The sequence below is a fragment of the Lepidochelys olivacea genome (assembly GCF_965140295.1).
Source record: "Lepidochelys olivacea isolate rLepOli2 genome assembly, chromosome: 15".
NCBI lineage: Eukaryota > Metazoa > Chordata > Testudines > Cheloniidae > Lepidochelys > Lepidochelys olivacea.
In genome coordinates this window covers 8,147,056-8,167,323 of record NC_140425.1, presented here as the reverse complement: position 1 = coordinate 8,167,323, position 20,268 = coordinate 8,147,056, and the positions used below count along the sequence as shown (strand labels likewise).

The window sequence follows — 20,268 nt, the reverse complement described above, 5'->3', positions numbered from 1 at the left end:
TACTTTGTCTTCTATAGAACTTCCATTTGATGATCTCAAAGCACTCTACAAAGATGAATGAATCTTTACAAAAACCTTCTGAGGCAGACATTATCATACCCGTTTTACTGAGGGACAGAAGATAAATTACCTGACCAAGGAGTCACTGCAAGTATCAGAACTGGGAAGAGAACTCATGCAACCTGCTCTAACCAGTAGACAACAATTTGCCTCAGTGATTGGCATTTCTGGGAGCTACAGCACTCTGCACATAGGAACACAGGAACTGAAAGACGGGATCAGACCTCAGGTCTGTTTAGCCCAGGATCCTGAACAACAGTGGCCAGCAACAGGTATTTCAGAGACAGGTATAAGAACCCCTACAGAAGCAGATGTGAGATAATCTGCCCCCACATCACATCCCACCCTGGATTCTAACAGAGGCTGGGTTAAACCCTGAAGCATGAGCTTTAATATCCCTTCCAAAGTTTGTCACAATTAATTCTGATAACTCAAGATAATCTCATTACCCAGAGAGGTTTCCACTTCCTTTCTGATATGGTCATGTACCCATGCAACCCTCCCAGTTGGATCCTGCCAATGAGATGAGCTCTTGATTGGGTTGGAAGAAAAACAAGTCTCCCTAGCTCTGCTGCTTTGGCTATTTTCCCATTCCCCATATGCCTTTTCTGTCTCACCTCAGCAGTTGAAGGGGTCGCAGGACAACGATGAAGTAGAATGGTTCCATGTTAAATGCCAGCGCCAGGAGACCCAGAAATGCAAACAAGGTGACTGAAAAATCAAAGCTGGAAAAGGAAGAGGGAGAGCAGAAATGGCCCGGTTTAGCCTTGCGAGGGGCAGAGTGCTCCTGGCACTCTAGTTCAAAAGAAGACAAAGGGAAACGTGGAGGGGTACTGGAATTGTCTGAAGAACCTCTATTGAAATGAAGTTTTCTAACCTATCAGCCTAAGGCTGTTTTTGAAAGAAGGCAACTATATCCCAGCAACTATCACCATGTCCCTCAAATCCTGTAATTCTGAGTTCTCTCTCAGTAGATCCCCACCAAGTTCAACTGATTCAAATTCAGACTGCTCAAGTGACACTGTCACAGTGCAGGATAGCACAACAGCTCTGGGTGTTATGCCTCCAGCCCCCATTCACTGTTCACAAGAGGCACACTTACAGATTCCATCCAGAAGACAGATACTCAATGGGTCCCAGGCCAGTGGTTTTCAGGAGCAGCTCTACCCCATAGACTGCAAAACAAGAGAGCATCTAATATCAACCCTTAAATGAGCCCCACCATAACCATTCCATATGTACAGCTTGAACTCTTAGGTTTGTTGACTGTAGGTTTAATAGGCTCCCATTCCCTTCCTTCATGTTTATCCTCAAGGGGATGCTAAGTGGACCCCACTTCCCAACTTCTCCTTGTACTTGGGTGGTGATCTCTCCCCACTGCTGCTGAATGGAGTTCAACTTAGCTACTGTGCCAAACATTTGGACAAGAGTGAATGCCTTAAAGAAAGGTTAGTCAGTCATCAGGAGGAACTTCAGGGCACATACTCACTCCCACTTACTTGCCCAATTTAGCCTCAATGGAATGTATAAAGAATCATATATACAAGCTCATGGGACCATGGGAGATATTTTCAAACAGAGTGAAGGAAGGCTGCTGGTTTCATACACTGCCAAGATGGCACTTTGTGAAGTTCTTGAATTAGTAGAACATTAGGACATCAGGCAACAGTTCAGTGATCAAAGTATTTCTATATATCTGGGAATAAAAACATAAAAATGGCCATACTTGGTCAGACCAGTGATCCATCTAGCCCAGTATCCTGTCGTCCAACAATGGCCAGACCAGATACTTCAGAGTGAATGAACAAAACAGGGCAATTTATCGAGTGATCCATCTCCAGCTTCTGGCAGTCAGAGGTTTATGGACATCCAGAGCAAGGGGTTGTGTACCTAACCATCTTGGCTAAGAGCCACTGATGGACCTATCCTCCCTGAGCTTATTGAATTCTTTTTTGAATCCAGTTCTATTTTTGGCTTTCACAACATCCCCTGGCAACAAGTTTCACAGGTTGACTGTGAATTCTGTGAAGAGGTACTTGTTTTAAACTTTATGCCTATTAATTTCATTGGGTGACCCGGAGTCACGTGTTATGTGAAAGGGTAAATAACACTTCCTTATTGACTTTCTCCACACCATTCATGATTTTATAGACTTCTATCATCTCCCCCATAAATCTTTTCTAAACTGAACAGTCCCAGTCTTTTTAATCTCTCCTCATACAGAAAATATTCCATAACCCTGATCATTTTTGTTCCCCTATCCTGTACTTTTTTCATTTCCAATATATCTTTTTTGAGAGGGCGTGACCAGAATTGCATACAATATTCAAGGTGTGGGCATACTATGGATTTATATGGTGGCATTATGGTATTTTCTGTCTCATTACCTAGCTCTTTTCTAATGGCTCCTAACATCTGTTAGCTTTTTGACTGCTACTGCACATTGAGAAGATATTTTCAGAGGACTACCCACAATGACTCCAAGATCTCTTTCTTGAGTGGTAAAAGAAAATTTAGACCCCATCATTTTTCATGTGTAGTTGGGATTATGTTTTCCAGGGTGCATTACTTTGCATTTAATCAACACTGAATTTCATCTGCCATTTTGTGTCTCAATTATCCAGGTTTGTGAGATCCCTTTGTAACTCTTCGCAGTCAGCTTTGGACTTAACTATCTTGAATAATTGTGTGTCATCTGCAAACTTTGCCACCTCACTGTTTACCCCTTTTTTTAGATCATTTATGGATATGTTGAACAGAGCTGGTCCTAGTACAGATCCTTGGGAGAACCTGCTATTTCTATTTCTCCACTACGAAAACTGACCATTTATTCCTACTCTTGTGTCCTGTATTTTAGCTAGTTACTGATCATGAGAGGACCTTACCTCTTACCCCATTACTGCCCATTTTGCTTAAGAGCCTTTGGTGAGGGACCTTGTCAAAGGCTTTCTGAAAGTCCAAGTATACTACATCCACTAGGTCAACCTTGTCCATGTTTGCTAATACCCTCAAAGAATTCTAAGATTGGTAAAGCATGATTTCCCTTTACAAAAGTTGTGTGGACTCTTCCCCAACATATTGTGTTCATTTATGTGTCTGATCATTCTGTTCTTTACTATAGTTTCAGCCAATTTGCCTAGCACTGAAATTTGGCTCATTGGCCTGAAATTGCCTTTGGAGCCTTAAAAATAAATCAAAATCAATCAATCAGCATTACATTAGCTATCTGCCAGTCACCTGCTACAGAGGCTAATTTAAGTGATAGGATTCACCCAACAGTTCTGAAGGAACTCAAATGTGAAATTGCAGAAATACTAACTGTGGTATGTAACCTATCTGGTCCTGGTGACTTATTACTGTTTAATTTCTTCCAAAATGTCCTCTATAGACACCACAATCTGGGACAGTTCCTCAGATCTGTCACCTAAAAAGAACTGCTCAGGTTTAGGAATCCCCCTTGCATCCTTTGCAGTGAAGACCGATGCAAAAAAAATTTATTTAGCTTCTCTGCAACAGACTTGTCTTCCTTGACTGCGCCTTTAGCACCTAGATTGTCCAGTGGCCCTCAATCATCCAGTGGCCCTTGTTGGCAGGCTTCCTGCTTCTAATGTACTTAAAGAATTTTTTGCTGTTAGCAAAAACCAGCTGCTCTTCAAGTTCTTTCTTGGCCCGCCTAATTATACTTTTACACTTGACTTGCCAGAGTTTATACTCCTTTATTTTTCTCAGTAGGATTTGCCTTCCAACTTTTAAAAGATGTCTTTTTGTCTCTAACCACCTCTTTTAGTATGTTCTTTAGCCACGGTGGCATTTCTTGGTCCTGTAACCTTTTTTTTTGGGGTGGGGGGGGAGGAACCGCATTTAGTTTGATCCTCTATTATGGTATTTTAAAAAAGCTTCCATGCAGCTTACAGGCAGCTCACTCTTTTTACTGTTCCTTTTAATTTCCATTTAACTAGCTTCATTTTTGTTTAGTTCTCCTTTTTGAAGTTAAATGCGAGTGTGGTGGGTTTCTCTGGAATTTTCCTCCCAACAAGGATGTTAAATTTAATTACATTATAGTCATTATTACCGAGTGGTTCAGTTATATTCACCTCTTGGACCAGATGCTGTGCTCACTTAGGACTAAACCAAGAATTGCCTCTCCCATTGTGGGTTCCAGAACTAGCTGCTCCAAGAAGCAGTCATTAATAGCGTCTAGAAATTTTATCTCTGCACCCAATCCTGAGGTGACATGAACCCAGTCACTATGGGGATAAATGAAATCCCCCATTATTATTGGGTTTTCTGTTTTTGTAGCCTCTCTAACCTCCCTGAATATTTCACAATCAGAGTCACCATCCTGGTCAGATTGTCAGTAGTATATTCCGACTGCTATACTCTATTATTCAAGCATGGAATTTCTATCCACAAAAATTCTATGGTACTGTCTGACTCATTTAAGATTTTTACTATATTTGACTCCATGCTTTCTTTCACATACAGTGCCACTCACCCCAGCACAACCTACTCTGTCATTGCTATATATTTTGTACCCTAGTATTGTGTCCCCCATTGATTATCATTGTTCCAGCAAATTTCTGTTTGCCTATTCTATTAATATCCGCATTTAATACCAGGCACTCAAGTTCACCCCTGTTAGTATTTAGACTTCTTGCATTAGCATACAAGCCCTATAAAATTTGTCAATATTTAGTTTTCTGACTTTATGTGATGTCACTAATTAGGACAGCCACAGGGAAAACAAAAATAAGTCACCACATCTTAATAAAACAAAGAATGGACATTTTCTCTAACTCCAACTTTTCTGATAACTCCTCTGCTGGCAACTGTAGCCAAAGAGCTCTCCATGCTGTTAAGTGAGAGGTTAGCAAACGTGTATTTGGTTTCTCCCAAAGTCACCTTTATTGCATTTGTCAGCTTTAGCTCTGTTCAGTAGAATTGCTCAGCAGCAGCAGTGAAAAACAACCACGACCTATAGGGGAGGATGAACTAACTTGGATAAGTAATGAGTTCCATGGCCGAGCAACACACTGGCATGTAGGGATCTATGATCAGGCTCACTCTTGACTTGTTCTTTTCAGGAGTACTAGAAAGACAGCCTCTGTGGGAGGGACAGCAGTATACGGATCTCTCAAGAGCCCCTCTGATTTCTTTGAAGTGGTGCTGATAGGCTCAAAAGAGACACCACCTCCAAAATGGAAGGAGGACAGCTCAGAGTCAAAGTTAGGGAAGGGCAGTACAATGGAGGAGAATGGAAGGAGCTTCCAGGTGAAAATAAAGGAAGGAGGAGGATTCCACAAAATAACAATTAACAGAGCAGGAAATAAATAGGGTCTTGGTTTGAGATACGCTTTCAATATGATAATTCTACCAAGAGGGCTATGCAATGTATCCAGTCTGCACTGACAGTAATGTGAGTTGTGTTTGTGGACGGGTGTCAGTAAATGTCCAACAGTTTACGGTTGGGGTGAAAATGGAAGACCAGATGTGTGTGTGGTTTTGGGGCAATGTTACTAAGGGCTGAGTCAGAACTACATTCCCATTTAGATGCATCTCATTACATAGATAGCAGGGGTGCAAGAAGTTCCCTCTTCAGCACCAAGGTCACCAGACGCATTTCTTACAAGCAAGCAAGGCCAATAAAATCTTTACAGATCCCAGGCACTGAGAAAAATGGCTTCCAAGGAAATGGATCCTTTAATACCTTGAATGACTAAAAATGCGCAACTGAGAAGCCCCAATATACCCTTTCCCAGATGTAATGGAACAAGGCAGTGCTGGTCTGGCACAGCAACTTACTCGTGAGGAAGACAATATAACTCCACGGGACATCTCTGGGGAAGAAGTTCCCACCTGCAAGGCACAGAAACAGCACCTTCTCAGAGGGCTGATCAAACTTATGGAAGACAAGTCAAGAAATGAACCATGAACCATGCACCTACCTTGCAGCATGAAGGTTTGAATTAGAATCCAGATCCCATTCACAGCTACCACAGTATCTGGAAAACAAAATACACTGCTGCAATCAAAAGTTGCTGGATAATCAGATGTTAATCTTCTAAACCTTTAGGCAGGCAGTGTGGGCTAATGGTTAGGGCACAGGACTAGGCATCAGAAGAGCCAAGCTCTGTTTCCAACTCTCCCAAGGTTACACATCCCATTCACTGGTAAAGCCCTCTACATTCTATGCTTCAGTTTCCCAGTATATAAAATTAGTATAATAATTTATCCACCTATGTAAAATGCTTTGAGATCCTCGGAAGAAAAAGTGTATTGTTGAATCTCAGTCTGACATGCAGTTATTTTTCCTGGTACATTATTCCCTACATTGCCCTAGTATTACTTCAATATTCCAGTTTTTTTCCATCTTTGCAGAATTGTTCCAGGACTGTATATAGCTCCTAGGTCAGTTACAATGCAGGAAGGATACAGCACCGTCACAAAGCTCCTACAGGCCTTCTTGTAGCGCCCACCATTAAGGCATTGCGACACAGAGGATCCAAGATGTAGGAAATCTCCCCTTCACTCCTTTTTTCTCCCTTCATTCTACCATCATAATCAGCAAAAAGGGCACTTCCTTACAGAATAAAAATCAATCAAAATTAGAGATTAGCATAACAAATGGGACCAGGAGTCAAACTTGCCCTCCTCTCTAGAGAAACTTGACAGCTCTGTTCAGTACAAATTCCAAGCAATACCCCTTGGAATTAAGCTGTTTGCACTTTCTGAAGTACAGCAAACCATGGGAGCATTGTGTGTCAAGTCAGGTTCTTGCATTAACATCCTCAGCTGCAGTGTCAAAACTGAAACCATGTGAAGTGTAATCACACATCCTGTTGCATTTCAGAGGGTGCAATAGCCAGCTTCTGAAGAAACCAGTCCCATAAAACACACTTCAAAGTAATGTATAAACTAGTCCTTATAAGAATCCTACACGCACAGATACAAGAACTCCTTCCCTGATTGCAGACAAGCACAGGAATTATTATGTGCATTGTGTCTCCAATCAGAGATCTGGTGCCATTGCACTAGGCAGCGTACAAACACAGAGAGAGAATCCCTGCCCTGAAGAACAAAGAAAGCTGAGTACGTAAAATCATGAGATTTTGTTTTTCACACTTACACATGGCATACTGGAATGCTCGGGACTTCACCAGAATGTTAATGCCTGTATGAAGAAGGGAAATATTACGAATAGATGTTCGTTACAAAAAAATACTTAAAAATAAACTCAAATACTCCCTCTTCTTCCTCCATATCTATTCAATAACCTCCCTGACATTAACTGGGCTCATTTTTCATATTCATTCTCAGCACGGGGTATAGGTAGCACAGTGGGCAATAGTGCACTTACATGTCTTTCACTTCTTATGCCTTGACTTCAAATCCTGACCCACAACTCAAGTGACAGTGATGTGACAGTTCTCACTCTACTGCAGTTCCAAAATTTGCCCACATCTTGAAACTAGTGCACAGTTCAAATGGAGATGTCAGTCACTGCCCAGTCCTGGAACAGTGGAAGTGTCCTAATGTGGGGCTAAAGTGCATTAGCACAGCTGCATAGGGATCTTGTACCAGTAGCTGCCTGCACTATCCTTGGTTCAGGCTAGTTGTCCCTCACTAACATATATATATATATTAAAAAAAAAATTATCCAGGGATACAAACTGGTAAAGAAAAACTGGAACATTTGCAATAATGGCATGTAGAGGGTATATTACATTTAAGGCTGTATCTAGGCCACATTATAACCTCTATTTTCTCCTTTACAGCAGCTGCACATGCTCTGTGCAAATGCTGCATCCACCTGAGATTATGAAGACCAGCAACCCCTGGGAGACTGCAAATCCACTCCACAGCCAGCTACTGTTGGAGGAGAGCTGCAGCCTTGGATACTGACAAACGAATCTCCTAGACCCGGCCAGCCCCAGCAAGCTGGAGCGCTGCATCAGACTCTCCTGCATGCTGTACCAGAAGATGAATCCAGCAATGGGTGGGCTCAAGACTTAGTCTATTACAAAGTATTTGCTAAGAAGCTTTCCTTATTTTATCTAGTTGGTTTCCGGGTCAGTGCACAGAATATATATTTGTGTAACAGATGTCCTCCAACAGGCCAGAACACTGTGCCTTTGAAAAATGAAAAGGAGGACTTGTGGCACCTTAGAGTCTAACAAATTTATTTGAGCATAAGCTTTTGTGAGCTACAGCTCACTTCCTCAGATGCATTCAGTGGAAAATACAGTGGGGAGATTTATATACACAGAGAACATGAAACAATGGGTGTTACCATACACACTAACGAGAGTGATCAGGTAAGGTGAGCTATTATTATTAATAATAGCTCACTGAATGCATCCGATGAAGTGAGCTGTAGCTCATAAAAGCTTATGCTCAAATAAATTGGTTAGTCTCTAAGGTGCCACAAGTCCTCCTTTTCATTTTGCGGATACAGACTAACACGGCTGCTGCTCTGTGCCCTTTGAGTGGATCGGCAGTTAGCGACTGTGCCCATCTCAGCAGTTTATCTGGAACATTTAGACTGTTACTGTATTTACGCTTGGGGTACTGTAGAGAGAATGTGTTCTTTCAGAAGGCTTTTTTTTTTTTTTTGAAAAGAGATGATTTTCCAACAGGTACATGCTTCTGCACATGTAGAATTTAAAACATAAGAACGGCCAAACTGGGTCAGACCAATAGTCCATTTAGTCCAGTATCCCGTCATCAGACAACGGCCAATGCCAGATGCTTCAAAGGGAATGAACAGAACAGGGTAATCGTCAAGTGATCTGTAGAGCAAATTACCTTTAAATATAAGAAACGCTGTCCGTGGAAGGTCATCAAACCAGTGCTCGCGGTTTCGTTTTGCCTGGAAGTGGAACAGACCTGATCAGTGGGAGGTATGAGCAGAGATTTATCTAAGTAGGTCAAAATTACATCCATAAGAGAAAGGAACAAGACCCATCTTCTCCCCGTGTCATTTTGGTCTTGTTCCACATAGTCTTTATTTCTCCTCCACCTTCTCTTTCACCTCCAACTTCCCTCCAGTCCTCATCCCCTTCTCTCCTCACACTCTCTTCCAGTTAACACTTGCCTTCCATTTTAAGCCAACAACTTCATAGAAATTGTAGAAATCCTGTAGGCTGTAAGAGAAAGATAAAAGGGTGAATCAGATCAAAATCTCTGTGGTATTTGGATTTTGCCATCATGGGTACCAAATGTTTCACTATTTAAGTGTATCAAGTGCCTAACTGTGTCCCCTGATTGTGGGATGGGGGAACATTTTCCATGCCAGACCTTCTTTTCAGGAGAAGTCCCCTTAATTTCTCTTGTTAACTCCTTGTTCAAACTATATGAAAAAATCAATGTTCAGCTATTCCATTGTTTGTGTCTCAGGTTTTCTTAAATGCAAGTGAGCCTTAGGAGAGAGTAAAGACTACCACGTTTCTGCAGCAAGGCCTGACAAAGACCGATACAGTCTTAGGGTGAAATCTCGGCTCCACTGAACTCAAGGAGAGTTTTGCTATGGACTTCAATGGAATCAGAATTTCCACTTATATTGTAAGGTCTTAGGGGTACAGTGTTTACTTGCATGTACTACATGCATATAAATAAATACAGTAAGATATCACCGATATTAAGGTTTACATAAGCCTCATGGTTGATAGCTGGGTGATCAGTTGTGCGGTTTGTAAAATGCCATTTACAAATAATTGGACTTGAACCATCCTGGAAGTACATTTTAATTCCTCATTTACTACTAACTATTCCTTTCCTGCTTGGTTTTGGTTGGTTGTTTTAAAAAGGTAGTTTTAAACTTTTGAGCAACAATAAAACTGGTGCAAAGACATGAGATAAGAGAACCCTGTAAGCATATGAAATGAAAACGACTGACAATCAGCTTGGGCCAGATTTTTAAAGGTGTTTAGATGCCTAAAGACGCAGATTTGAAAAAATCTTACTTGGTACCTAGTTGCACCTTTAGGCACCTAAACACTTTGAACAATCTGACTCTTGGTACCTACCCCATCCTCAACAGAGCACACAGATGCTGAACTAGCATCCAGATTCACTCCCTTCCTGGGGGTTTAGCTTTATTGGGAAATGAAAACCATTATCTACCACCAGATTAGCATCATGCAAAGATTTCACCCCAAGCTTAGCTATGCCCGGAGTTTCCCTTCGGGGTTTCCTTGTCCTATCATTCTAGGTCTCTCTCGCCCAAAGACACACTCATCTCTTTATACCCAGGTTGGAGTTAACTGGACTCACCCAACAGCATGATTCAGCAATAATTACTCTGAATTTTAATGCAGGGTTCTGCAGTCTTTTTAGGAACTCCAGGAGAGTGGTGCTTTAGTGAAATGCCAGGGGACATAACCAATTGCTGGTTACCTGGGAAAGCGTTAAGCTAAAGTTGCATTGCATGTGCAGAAGTTCTCCTTTCTTTGGGTGTCTCATGTCCAAATAGGGTCCTCTGTTTCCCCACTCTTTTATTCCAAGGACCTCTGTCATTCACCTATCTCCCTCTGCTTAATGGCTGTCATCGCAGTATTGTCTCTCCAACAGGGCAGAAGAGAAAGCCAGTCATCAAGGAGCAGATCATAAAGCAGCAGGGGATTATCACTTTGACGCCCCTTCCAAGCCCAAGTTCACCTCCAATAGCCTAAGAAGGCAAGAATCCCAGAAGTGTTCCCCGACCCCAGGCTGCATCTAAGCCTGTATTCTGGGATTGATTTTCCTTCATAATCCACACCATTCCCTCTGACATATGGTATGGACCCAGAGTGTCATGAATCCTGTAAAATGCCACCCCTTTTCTCGGTTACAGCACCAGCTCCTACCTGACTAAAGCTGTATTGCTTTGATTCAGTGCTTTGAAAGTGAGATAACGCTCTCTGGCGCACATCCGAGGCGTATAAAACCGCATGAGCCCTTCAAACTGCTTGAAGGAGATACCAGATGGTCTCTAGAAACACAGAAAGGGGTTGCCATAAGTGATGCTGTAGGAGGAAGCATAGGAACATATAGGCCACTGTATTTAACTCTCTCTTAGGACTGCTTCTAAGCAAGATTTAAATGTCAGGATAAGGTGCTGTTACTACCACCTCTAGAAGGCACACACTCACTTATTACTCTAGAACCTAGATATAGGGAAAGTCTCCTGGGATTAGCTCCTCTACTTGATCTCCTGATTAGTGGAAGAACATAGAACAATCTTGCACTGAAGTTCTGTTCAGTTTAAGTGCCAAGTATTAGGTCTTCCACCACTTCCCTTGGAAAACTGTTCCACTGTCTAACAGAGCTCACTGCCAGGATACTTTTACTGATACTTAACCTATGGCTTTCCCTTTTGAATTTCATTCCATTACTCTTCGTTATACCCTCAATTCACTATGCTAAATCATTCCTTTTCTCCCTGGTTCTGTACAATCTGCAAAATATATTTATAGGCTTAACATTCCTGCTAGTTGTCACTTAGCCATCCTCTATCTATTGAATCCTTCAGGTTTCTGATCACACTGAACTTTGTCATCAATTACTGCTGGTGGGACACCACCTCTTTAAACACTCAGTGTCTTCCGATGAGCTACTGGTGGGCGTCAGTAACCGGTTCCAGTGACACAGGCTGGGTATTTCTTGCACATACACAGAATATTCCCTACCTGCTTGCTGACAAGCAGGCGGTAGGCATGTTGTATGGCTGTGCGTTTGTGCAGCAGCAGGGACTTGAACTTCCTCTTTTCAATATCACTGAAAGTGTCAAACACCACAGCAAGAAGCTGAAAAGAAACAGATGAGACAAAGAGGAAGTCAGGCTTTGATTGCTACAGCATATGGCCTCTTATGCTACATTGCATCTGGACACTTATGAATAAGCACCACAGAGAGGCACAATAGATGCCAGCAGTATGGATTTTGCTAGGTGCTGTGCTAATACAGGGTATAGTAGAGTTAATAAGAATCTCTAAGCAACCTGGACACCAAAGGATTAACAAGAGCACACACCCACAGTTACATTTTTAAAATGGTGCATAGGTATTTGGCTACACTGCTCCTATCATCATTAATGAGAGTCACATAAAAAAGTTTGTACAATGCCTGTTCATACCAGGACAGTAAGCTCAGAAGAAGAGGGGAAAGAGGGCTACTTTCTGCCGTTATACCTTCAACTGAAGCTTTGTCAAGTATACCCTCAACTGGCTAGCTTCTATAAGGCCCAGATGTAATGACATCAGTATTCATCAATAGATAGTGTTGCAAGGTAATACAGCATACAGCTTCTGTAGATGGATTTCCAGAGCCTTGTATTGGTTTGGACAAGCCAAAGTGAGCCTGAAAGCTCCAGTTGCGACTGAATTAATAGACTCATGCTATTCTATGGCTACAGCTGTGCTCCCTATTTAAATCTTTCAATACGCAGACACACCTATAAACAAGCACCCACTAAGGAGATCTAACTATGTGTAGGTGACATATGAGGACGTATACATGGATTGCAGAGCTAATGTTAGTGCTGCTACAATTAAAGTCCTGTCAGAGTTACCAGTTTTAACCATTTCAGACTCTGATTGGCAATTTAAAAGGGTTCCAGGTTGGTTAAGATATTAAAATGCTATTACTAGGTGATAATTCCGATAGGGATCCCGATACCCCCGTTATGACAAGAGATTTCAAAAGGGGCCTTATCACAATGAGCAGACCACCGATGTGACACATCTTAAATGATCAAAAATCCCTGAAGAGGTCATTGCAGTGTTGTTACGAGAGATTGCAAAGATGGCTGAACATTACCAAAGAGACCTTGTTACAGGTATAATTGTTTTTAATCAGATAGACCCTGTTAAGAAATCATTATAACACAAAAGAGAACAGGCACTCTATTACCAAACCATTGCGACAGGTGAAGAACTCTACTGCAATATCAAAATGAGAGGAAGGGGAGTCCCAGCTGCAGTAAGAAACTTACCAAATTCATAATGAAGTAGAGCTCAATGGAGAGGTATACTATGAAGAAGACACAGGACCAGGGATTCTGGGAGTAAGATGGCATCATCACATCAGGGAAACTGCCCCCCCAAAACATACAAGCCAACTTATTAGCAATCACAATAGTCTCATTCATGCAGCATTTCACACTGACTAGATGATCATACTATGTACAGGAACTGTGTATATGCATACACAAATCACCATCCTCATATAGTTATGCAGACTAAGTAGCTATACACAATATACAGATTATGAACCTATACATTACCTTTCAGAGTAGCAGCCGTGTTAGTCTGTATATTAGACTTAGTCTTTTGCGTATACATTAGCTGCAAGAGTTTGAAATGCAGTGAAGATTATGTATCCCTAAACATCCCAAAAGTTTGATGGGCAACAGGGACTTACAAAGTATCTATGGTTTATTTATGTTTTAATCAACAGTAATATTTTGCAGTTCTACAGAGATCTTATTCCAAGGATTTCAAGTTAATTAATCCTCACAATCATCCTAGAAAATGCACAAGCATCATTATCCCCATTTTACAGATGGGAAAAAGAGGCAGAGAGAGGTGAAGTGACTTTCCCATGCCTGTATAATGTGTTAGTGCCAGACAAAGGAGCATAACTCAGACCTCTGTATTCTTAGACCTGTTCCTTAACAGTGAGACCATCCTTCCCCTTTAGTGGCTTCATAATACTTAATGGTGAACTACAGCAGTTCCTTCGGGGCAGGTCATTGCACATTAGGCTACAATGAAGTACAGGTTCCCCACCGGGAAACATCGCTCTCATGCTACAAAGAAGAGGTCACATCTGCAGCCCCAGAGGTTTCACAAATAAAAGATTTGCTGTGAGAGACTTTTTCCCCATAGATGATGGGAAGGGAAAGTATAAGGAAGCATGGACTTACTTTGAAGTGGTCAGAAGAACGAAGAGATTCACAAGGCTGTTCTCTAAGGTACTGAAATACTGAAAGAGAAAACAAATACAAACCAGCCCCACATTGACACTGTCAAGGTTATAATTCCTTAACTAATTAACTAATTTCCTGACCTTTCTTAGTAGTTCTTGACATGTAATTGCATGCCCCTTCTGTAGGCAAACAGAAAGGTGTGGCATGTCAAAAGTTAAAAAATGAAAGCTTGTCTGAACATTCCTGTAGGTTACTCCCAATACTTTTATCACCCTGTGGTCAGACTTGGCAGCTGGAACCTGTGGCTGTTGAGCAGTAAGGCCAGCATAAGTTGGGAGGACGAGAATAGGATTTCTTATACCACTCTTTCACTGCAGACCCAACTGCCTCCCACTTGGGATGGAAAAGTACTATTTTCCTTAGATCTGTGATCAAGTGTATCACAAGAAGTTTTGGTGTATCACAAGAGGTTGCCAGCAGCTGTGCTGGGATCACAACTCGTTATTGGGTATATTCACTTACCTATCCAGGCAGAAGCACTAATAGCAGAGCAGCAAAGTACATCAAGGACATTTATATGCCAGCCCACAGGTGTGGTGCACTGCACTATAGATGCAGTTGTGGGTAGTGGGAGATTTGGATGGCCCTGATTGGACTGAGACATCAAGAAGAGGGGTGACAAATGTAATGTCCCCTTTTGGATCTCCTGACATTGAGGGGGGGACCATTTACTATTTCCCATTGGTTCTGATCCTTGGTTAACTACGTTACAAAAATAAATGGTCAGTCATGGCCCTCTGCCCTTCTTAGTGCTAACTCCAGTTAAAAACCAGAGACAATCCATTCAGGAGAAAAACTATATCTATACCTTATATATACTATTTGAATTTGGTTTTCAAGATGACCAAATGGGTCTTAAAAAGCGAAGTCTGAAGTATTTGTTGTTTACTTACGGGATCTGAGTGGTTAGAGGAAAACAGATAAAAACCTAAAGAAATGGAAGGAGAAAATGGGAAGGGGGAAAAACAAAAAAAAAAGGACAATAATTTCAAGCAACAGAATAACGAAGAGTCCCTGTCCTCAAATCATGGCTATGAAACTTCAGATCATCAGCTAAATACTCTGTTATTATTTAATATCTGTATGCAGCATAATGCATGTGCGCAGTGCTTTAGAGAGGATGAAGATATAGGATCTCATTCTCCATTGCACAGGCACCTTGTATCAGCATTTATACCTATGTTAAATGGGTTCAAGTGAGTGGGGAATCCTAATTTGGTAGCATTGTACACACATTTTTATACAATTGTAAAGGACAAGAAGGTGTGAGAATCAGGCCCACGGTCCCCACCCCAGATTAATCTGGAACACTGTTCTAAACATAAGGAGCAGCATGGAAGATGACGGACAGAGGACATCAGGGAAGAAGGTGGTTGAGGGAGAGAAAAAGGTGTCCCATGCCCTTGTCTCCAGCCTCACTAACATGCTTCTGCAGAAGAGAGCAGGATTTGGGTTTGTGAATCCTTTTTTCCTGATCTGCCATTCCTTTCCTCTTGTCCCCTTTCATTAGTGATTTTATTCCATCTTGATTGGTTTTATTCTCTCTTCCCTTTCTCAAACCTCTGCTTCCTCTCCTTCTCCTTCCTGCTTTTCTTATTCCCTTTTCTCCCCTCCTCTCTCTCCTTCTCCAAAACAGCAAGAGGTTCTTCAGTCCAAAGATTTGGCACCTGCTCCCATAGTTGAAGATCCCCTCTACTTTCATATCCTTTCCCAGCTGGTGCTACAAAGGGTCAAGAGACCCAGAGAGCGTTCTCTCATTTCACAAAGTCCCATGATTTGACTGAAGACCTGGCAAGCCGTAAGCTTGGACACGCTGGCTGGCCCTTAGGCTGGGCAGTGACTGTTTTGCAGAAGAGGCATTGCATGCCAAAAGTTCACCATCCTTGGCATACTTAGTCACGCAACTGTTAAGTTTTCTAATACCATGAAGGTGAAAAGGTATTGTATATGTTACACAGTGCCAGTTCCAATACTGTAGACTCCTTGTACTTATCAACACACTTTCAAATGACCCCTCCGGAAAGCAAATTCTGATACTCTCCGAGGATGGCATTGTACAAGGCACAGTACAGACAGTAATTTTCAGAAGTTTAAATTGAACTTGCAGACTGAAGTTGATTAAGCAGAACTTGGAAGTCGCACACAAAGCATACAAGAACTCCTTTTGGCAAAGTTACTTATTTCCCTTGTCACTCGTGATGTTACCTTACGGGGCTGAAATCCCTAATTCCTATGTTTTCCAACTCTTCACCTGTCCTCACCTCCCAGCTAATTATGAAATGAATCAGACAGAAAGGAAGTGAAGAGCCTGTCAAAACATCTTACGTCCAATCAGCTTTACATTCCCCTTGCTCTTTTGTGGCACGTGGACAATAATTATTGCAAGGTACCATACAAGAAAGCAGACAGCTTAACCTTACACAAAGGCAACTTACCTAGGATGGCAAAGATCACCATGAAGAAAAGGAGGAGGAGGAGGATGTCAATGAAGGGAGGGAGAGACTGGAAGATCTGCCGCAGATTTCTGAAAAGGAGGAAACATTTACTCCATACTTTAAACTGAAACCTGTGCATGTGCACCAGAAAGTGAGGATGGCTCAGTTCTACATTGGCAAGCAGATAAACTGGAGAATCTAGTCAGTCTTTTTCCATCTCTCACTTCAATGATTGGGAATGGAATGCTCAGGATTTCTAGCACATTGTGAAGTTCTGTTAGCTCTGAGAAATAAGAATCTCAAACTCATTCCCTAGACCCAGGTCTCCCATGCAGCAGTACAATGCTACATGGTCCCCAGAACATCAAGTAATTTTCCAAGCCATATTTAGTTTCTTTGCAGTCAGCTTTCAGGTAACACGTGATACTAGTTTCACTGTGTCAATTTCTTTCTGCAGGGTTAAGACATACAGCCTCCCAATAGGGCCAAAACAAGAGAATTCTAAGATACAGTAACATTTCTGAGACTGCCTTGCTACAATTCTGCACTCTTACAAATCTCCAGGGTAAATATGAAGTCTCTATGAAAAAAGCCTGGACAACCACAAAGCTTTAGTTTGATCTCTTTCTCAGCCATAACTGCAGGAATCAGCCAGCCGGCCAGGTAGCCAGCCGGCCAGGTAGCCAGCCGGCCAGGTAGCCAGTCACCTTCTGACCGCTCCACAGTAGCGACAGTCCACCAAGAAGATACACCGCAAAGCTCTTGTTATCCTGACGTGCGAGGTCTGACGCACCAAAACCACTATTGCTTCTACAAACTGCACTAACAGCACACAGGTCTGCAAGAGGAGGGAGAAAAAAAAAAAAAAAAAGGAAGTGATCAGCATTACAAAGGTAACTTCCTCTTCTTCCCTCCCCGTTCCTGATTAGTAATGTTGGCTGAACTGTACATTTGACAGACAGTATAAAGAAAAGCAAAAGAGCAGAGTTGTAGTGTTTAGGCACAGACATAGAAAGCATGGCTGGCATTACTCTTATGCCATTTCTTAACAGCCAGGCAATGGAATAGCGTTCAGAGAGTGAAGGAAACAGAAGTTGTGGAAGTGTATCCAGAGTGGTACGAGTTCATAGACAGTACACATGGATACCAGTTGTGTTCCAGTGTTTTGTGACTAATAACCAGGGAAAAAGATTTTAAGGAAGTGAAAAGAACCCCAAAATTCAGACATGGACAATAGCTCACGTAATATCAGATGGAAGTTGGGAGACAACTCAATAAATGCCCTATATTTAATAGCCCAATATTTCTTCTGGTTCTGTGGTTACAGAAGATACTGAAGGAGAAAGAATACTGAAGAAAAAGACAGGCAGTGGGGCAGGCAGCTTACCTTAACCATGGTTCTTTTGTGTCTGATATAGGTATAGAAGCCCATCCATCTCATCTTCATGGAAAGTTCAAAGACCACAACCACTAATGCAAAGAGCTCCAGGGTGGCGTGGATCTGCAATCAGACCACCAATAAATTTAACCTCTCATTTTCACTGGTTCCAGAAACCAGGGTTTTACCCTCCCGTCTCAAGAAGCTTGTGGCTTCTGTAACAAACCTCTGCTTTGTAGCAGTCAGGCTTTTCCTACAGAGATAGAAGACCTGAATATATATTGAAAACATCAGAACAAACAGTCCTCTGTCTTTTAAACATTCTTAAAGTTAGCCTGGCACTAATATTCTAAGGGTTAAATTAATGTTCAGCATTAATTGACAACAGCTGCTGAGCACTGGAAAAATCCAGCCTCACATCACTTAGCACTTTCTCTAAAAAGGCTTACTTTTGATTGAAATTTTATTTTTTGGTTTTATCCCAGAAACAATGTGTGATAAAAGATTCAGTGAAAACGATTTTGGAATTTTTGATGAGCAACTGATGTATGGTAAGTATTTATTTCCATGTAATTACCTCAGTACACTTTTTGCAAATCTGTAACTCAGAAATGGCTCTTTTTGAAAGATCCAAGTCTGCATATACCCCACAATGCAGTACGGGAATAAGAGCTGGATGGAAAAAGAGCTTGCATATATGAAAAAGTAATGGATGATCAGAAATAGAACCCTGAACAACCATGGTAATAACCCTTAGCACTTAATTATTCGGGTCAGCTTCTCTGTTTGCAGGTGCAAGCTGCACTCACAAATCAGAGTGTTTGCACTTCTCACTATCTGATCTGTAGCCACAAAGAGGTAGTGACACAAACCCTCTGATTTGCACTCATAATTCATTTTTGCAAACACACTACACTCACAGAAAGGGAGGCTGGGCCTTTGAAAAAAAATCTAACCATAAAGCTTCAAAGCACTTTAAAATTAATTCTCACAAATACGGAGAAGCAAGGTAAATATCTTTATATCCATTATAAACCTTGGGAAACTGAGGCACAGAGCTTCAGCTACTTGTCCACATCACAGGAGGGATCTGAGCAAGAGCTGGGATTAGAACGCTATTCTCAAACATGCCAGGAGACAAGGATCTGAAATGTTCGCATTCTAAGAGCTGCTAATGATTCAGTTTGAATACATCATGGGTAGTATAGGTCTGGGATGATGGTGACCCTTAAAAGCATCATACATATGTCGTGTCTTGATTGTTGACCTGAGGGAGCCTGATCTCTCCACATCCAGTGAAAACAACACTGCTTCTGCTCCCCCCATGCCCTTAAACAAACCACATAGTATTTCTGGTGCTGATGCCTTCTTTCTCTGTGCCCATCCACTCACATCATCATTCTGTGACTGAACTACATACATAGATGCCAAGGCGAAGAATGGGGACAGCAGGGGCCTCGCAGAGGGACAGCAGCAGGAGCAGCAGTGCCGTGGTCAGCTCCATTAGGTAGAAAAGGTGATTGTGTACAAAGAGGTAGGCAGCCAGTGCTTTGGCATTCTTGGGGTGGGTGAGGAATTTATCATTGTTTTCTCCTTCCTATAGAAAATAATAGCAGCAACATTAGTAATGTTTTACACTACAAGAGCACCTTCCATCTGATCTTACATACATCAAGTTAGTTTCATAACTGCCCTGTGGGGGAAGTAGTGTTATTCCCATTTTACAGACTGGTAAGCTGATTCATTGAGTGGTTAAGTGTCTTCTCCAAGTGGCAGAAATAGGACTAGAACTCAGAAGCTCTGGATCCCGAGGCAATGCTCTAACCACTAGGTGACATGGCATATATTATACACAAAGCAAACCCACTTTTTTCTGTGTGTATATTTCAGTAGTACAGATTACATTAACAGCTGTGAGCTTCCAACTTAGAAAGCTATTAGTTTCTTAGGAAAAGGAAGTGCCCAGGTCATTTTGCAGGATAGCCAAAGAAATTTAGCTAGCACTTGAAAAACTCTGGGATGTTGTTTATTTTTAATTATTTCCACATTTGTGACTTCCCACATCAAACTGATCAACTTCTCCATGACAGAACTCTAAAGAACTCAGATAACCAGCTGGCCCTGAGCTTAACAGTCATGGTTTCTTATCTTGACCTTGCAAAATGACTGTGCAAGGAAAATCCTTTTGTAGAACACAAATACTGTCCAGTACATTCTGGAAAGGAATGTGGGAAGCTGGAGATCATGAAAAATTAAGGCAGTCTATATGCTGATGTGTCATTCCCTCTTGCTTCAGGATCTTAACATAAAAGTTCAGGTTTCACAGTAGCAGCCGTGTTAGTCTGTATTCGCAAAAAGAAAAGGAGTACTTATGGTACCTTAGAGACTAACCAATTTATTTGAGCATAAATGCTCAACACTCCAACAGT

At 41.7% G+C, this 20,268-nt stretch overlaps 1 protein-coding gene across 3 annotated transcripts in view; it reads right to left on the bottom strand.

Moving 5' to 3' along the window:
• TPCN1 (two pore segment channel 1) overlaps positions 1 to 20,268 on the bottom strand; it is a 69,775-nt gene that overhangs the window by 16,594 nt on the left and 32,913 nt on the right. For 2 of the 3 annotated variants that reach the window (XM_084649579.1, XM_084649578.1), the window contains exons 4-19: positions 19,260 to 19,436; positions 17,849 to 17,962; positions 17,169 to 17,299; positions 16,462 to 16,550; positions 14,920 to 14,954; positions 13,964 to 14,022; positions 13,031 to 13,130; positions 11,727 to 11,843; positions 10,905 to 11,029; positions 9,155 to 9,203; positions 8,866 to 8,929; positions 7,187 to 7,231; positions 6,006 to 6,062; positions 5,863 to 5,916; positions 1,163 to 1,235; positions 678 to 785 (exon numbers count right to left, since the gene is read on the bottom strand). In XM_084649579.1, the coding sequence (XP_084505705.1) occupies positions 678 to 785; positions 1,163 to 1,235; positions 5,863 to 5,916; positions 6,006 to 6,062; positions 7,187 to 7,231; positions 8,866 to 8,929; positions 9,155 to 9,203; positions 10,905 to 11,029; positions 11,727 to 11,843; positions 13,031 to 13,130; positions 13,964 to 14,022; positions 14,920 to 14,954; positions 16,462 to 16,550; positions 17,169 to 17,299; positions 17,849 to 17,962; positions 19,260 to 19,436 (1,397 nt within the window). Of the gene's footprint in view, positions 1 to 677; positions 786 to 1,162; positions 1,236 to 5,862; positions 5,917 to 6,005; positions 6,063 to 7,186; positions 7,232 to 8,865; positions 8,930 to 9,154; positions 9,204 to 10,904; positions 11,030 to 11,726; positions 11,844 to 13,030; positions 13,131 to 13,963; positions 14,023 to 14,919; positions 14,955 to 16,461; positions 16,551 to 17,168; positions 17,300 to 17,848; positions 17,963 to 19,231; positions 19,437 to 20,268 lie in introns of those variants that run through there. The other variant, XM_084649580.1, reaches the window with a different exon arrangement.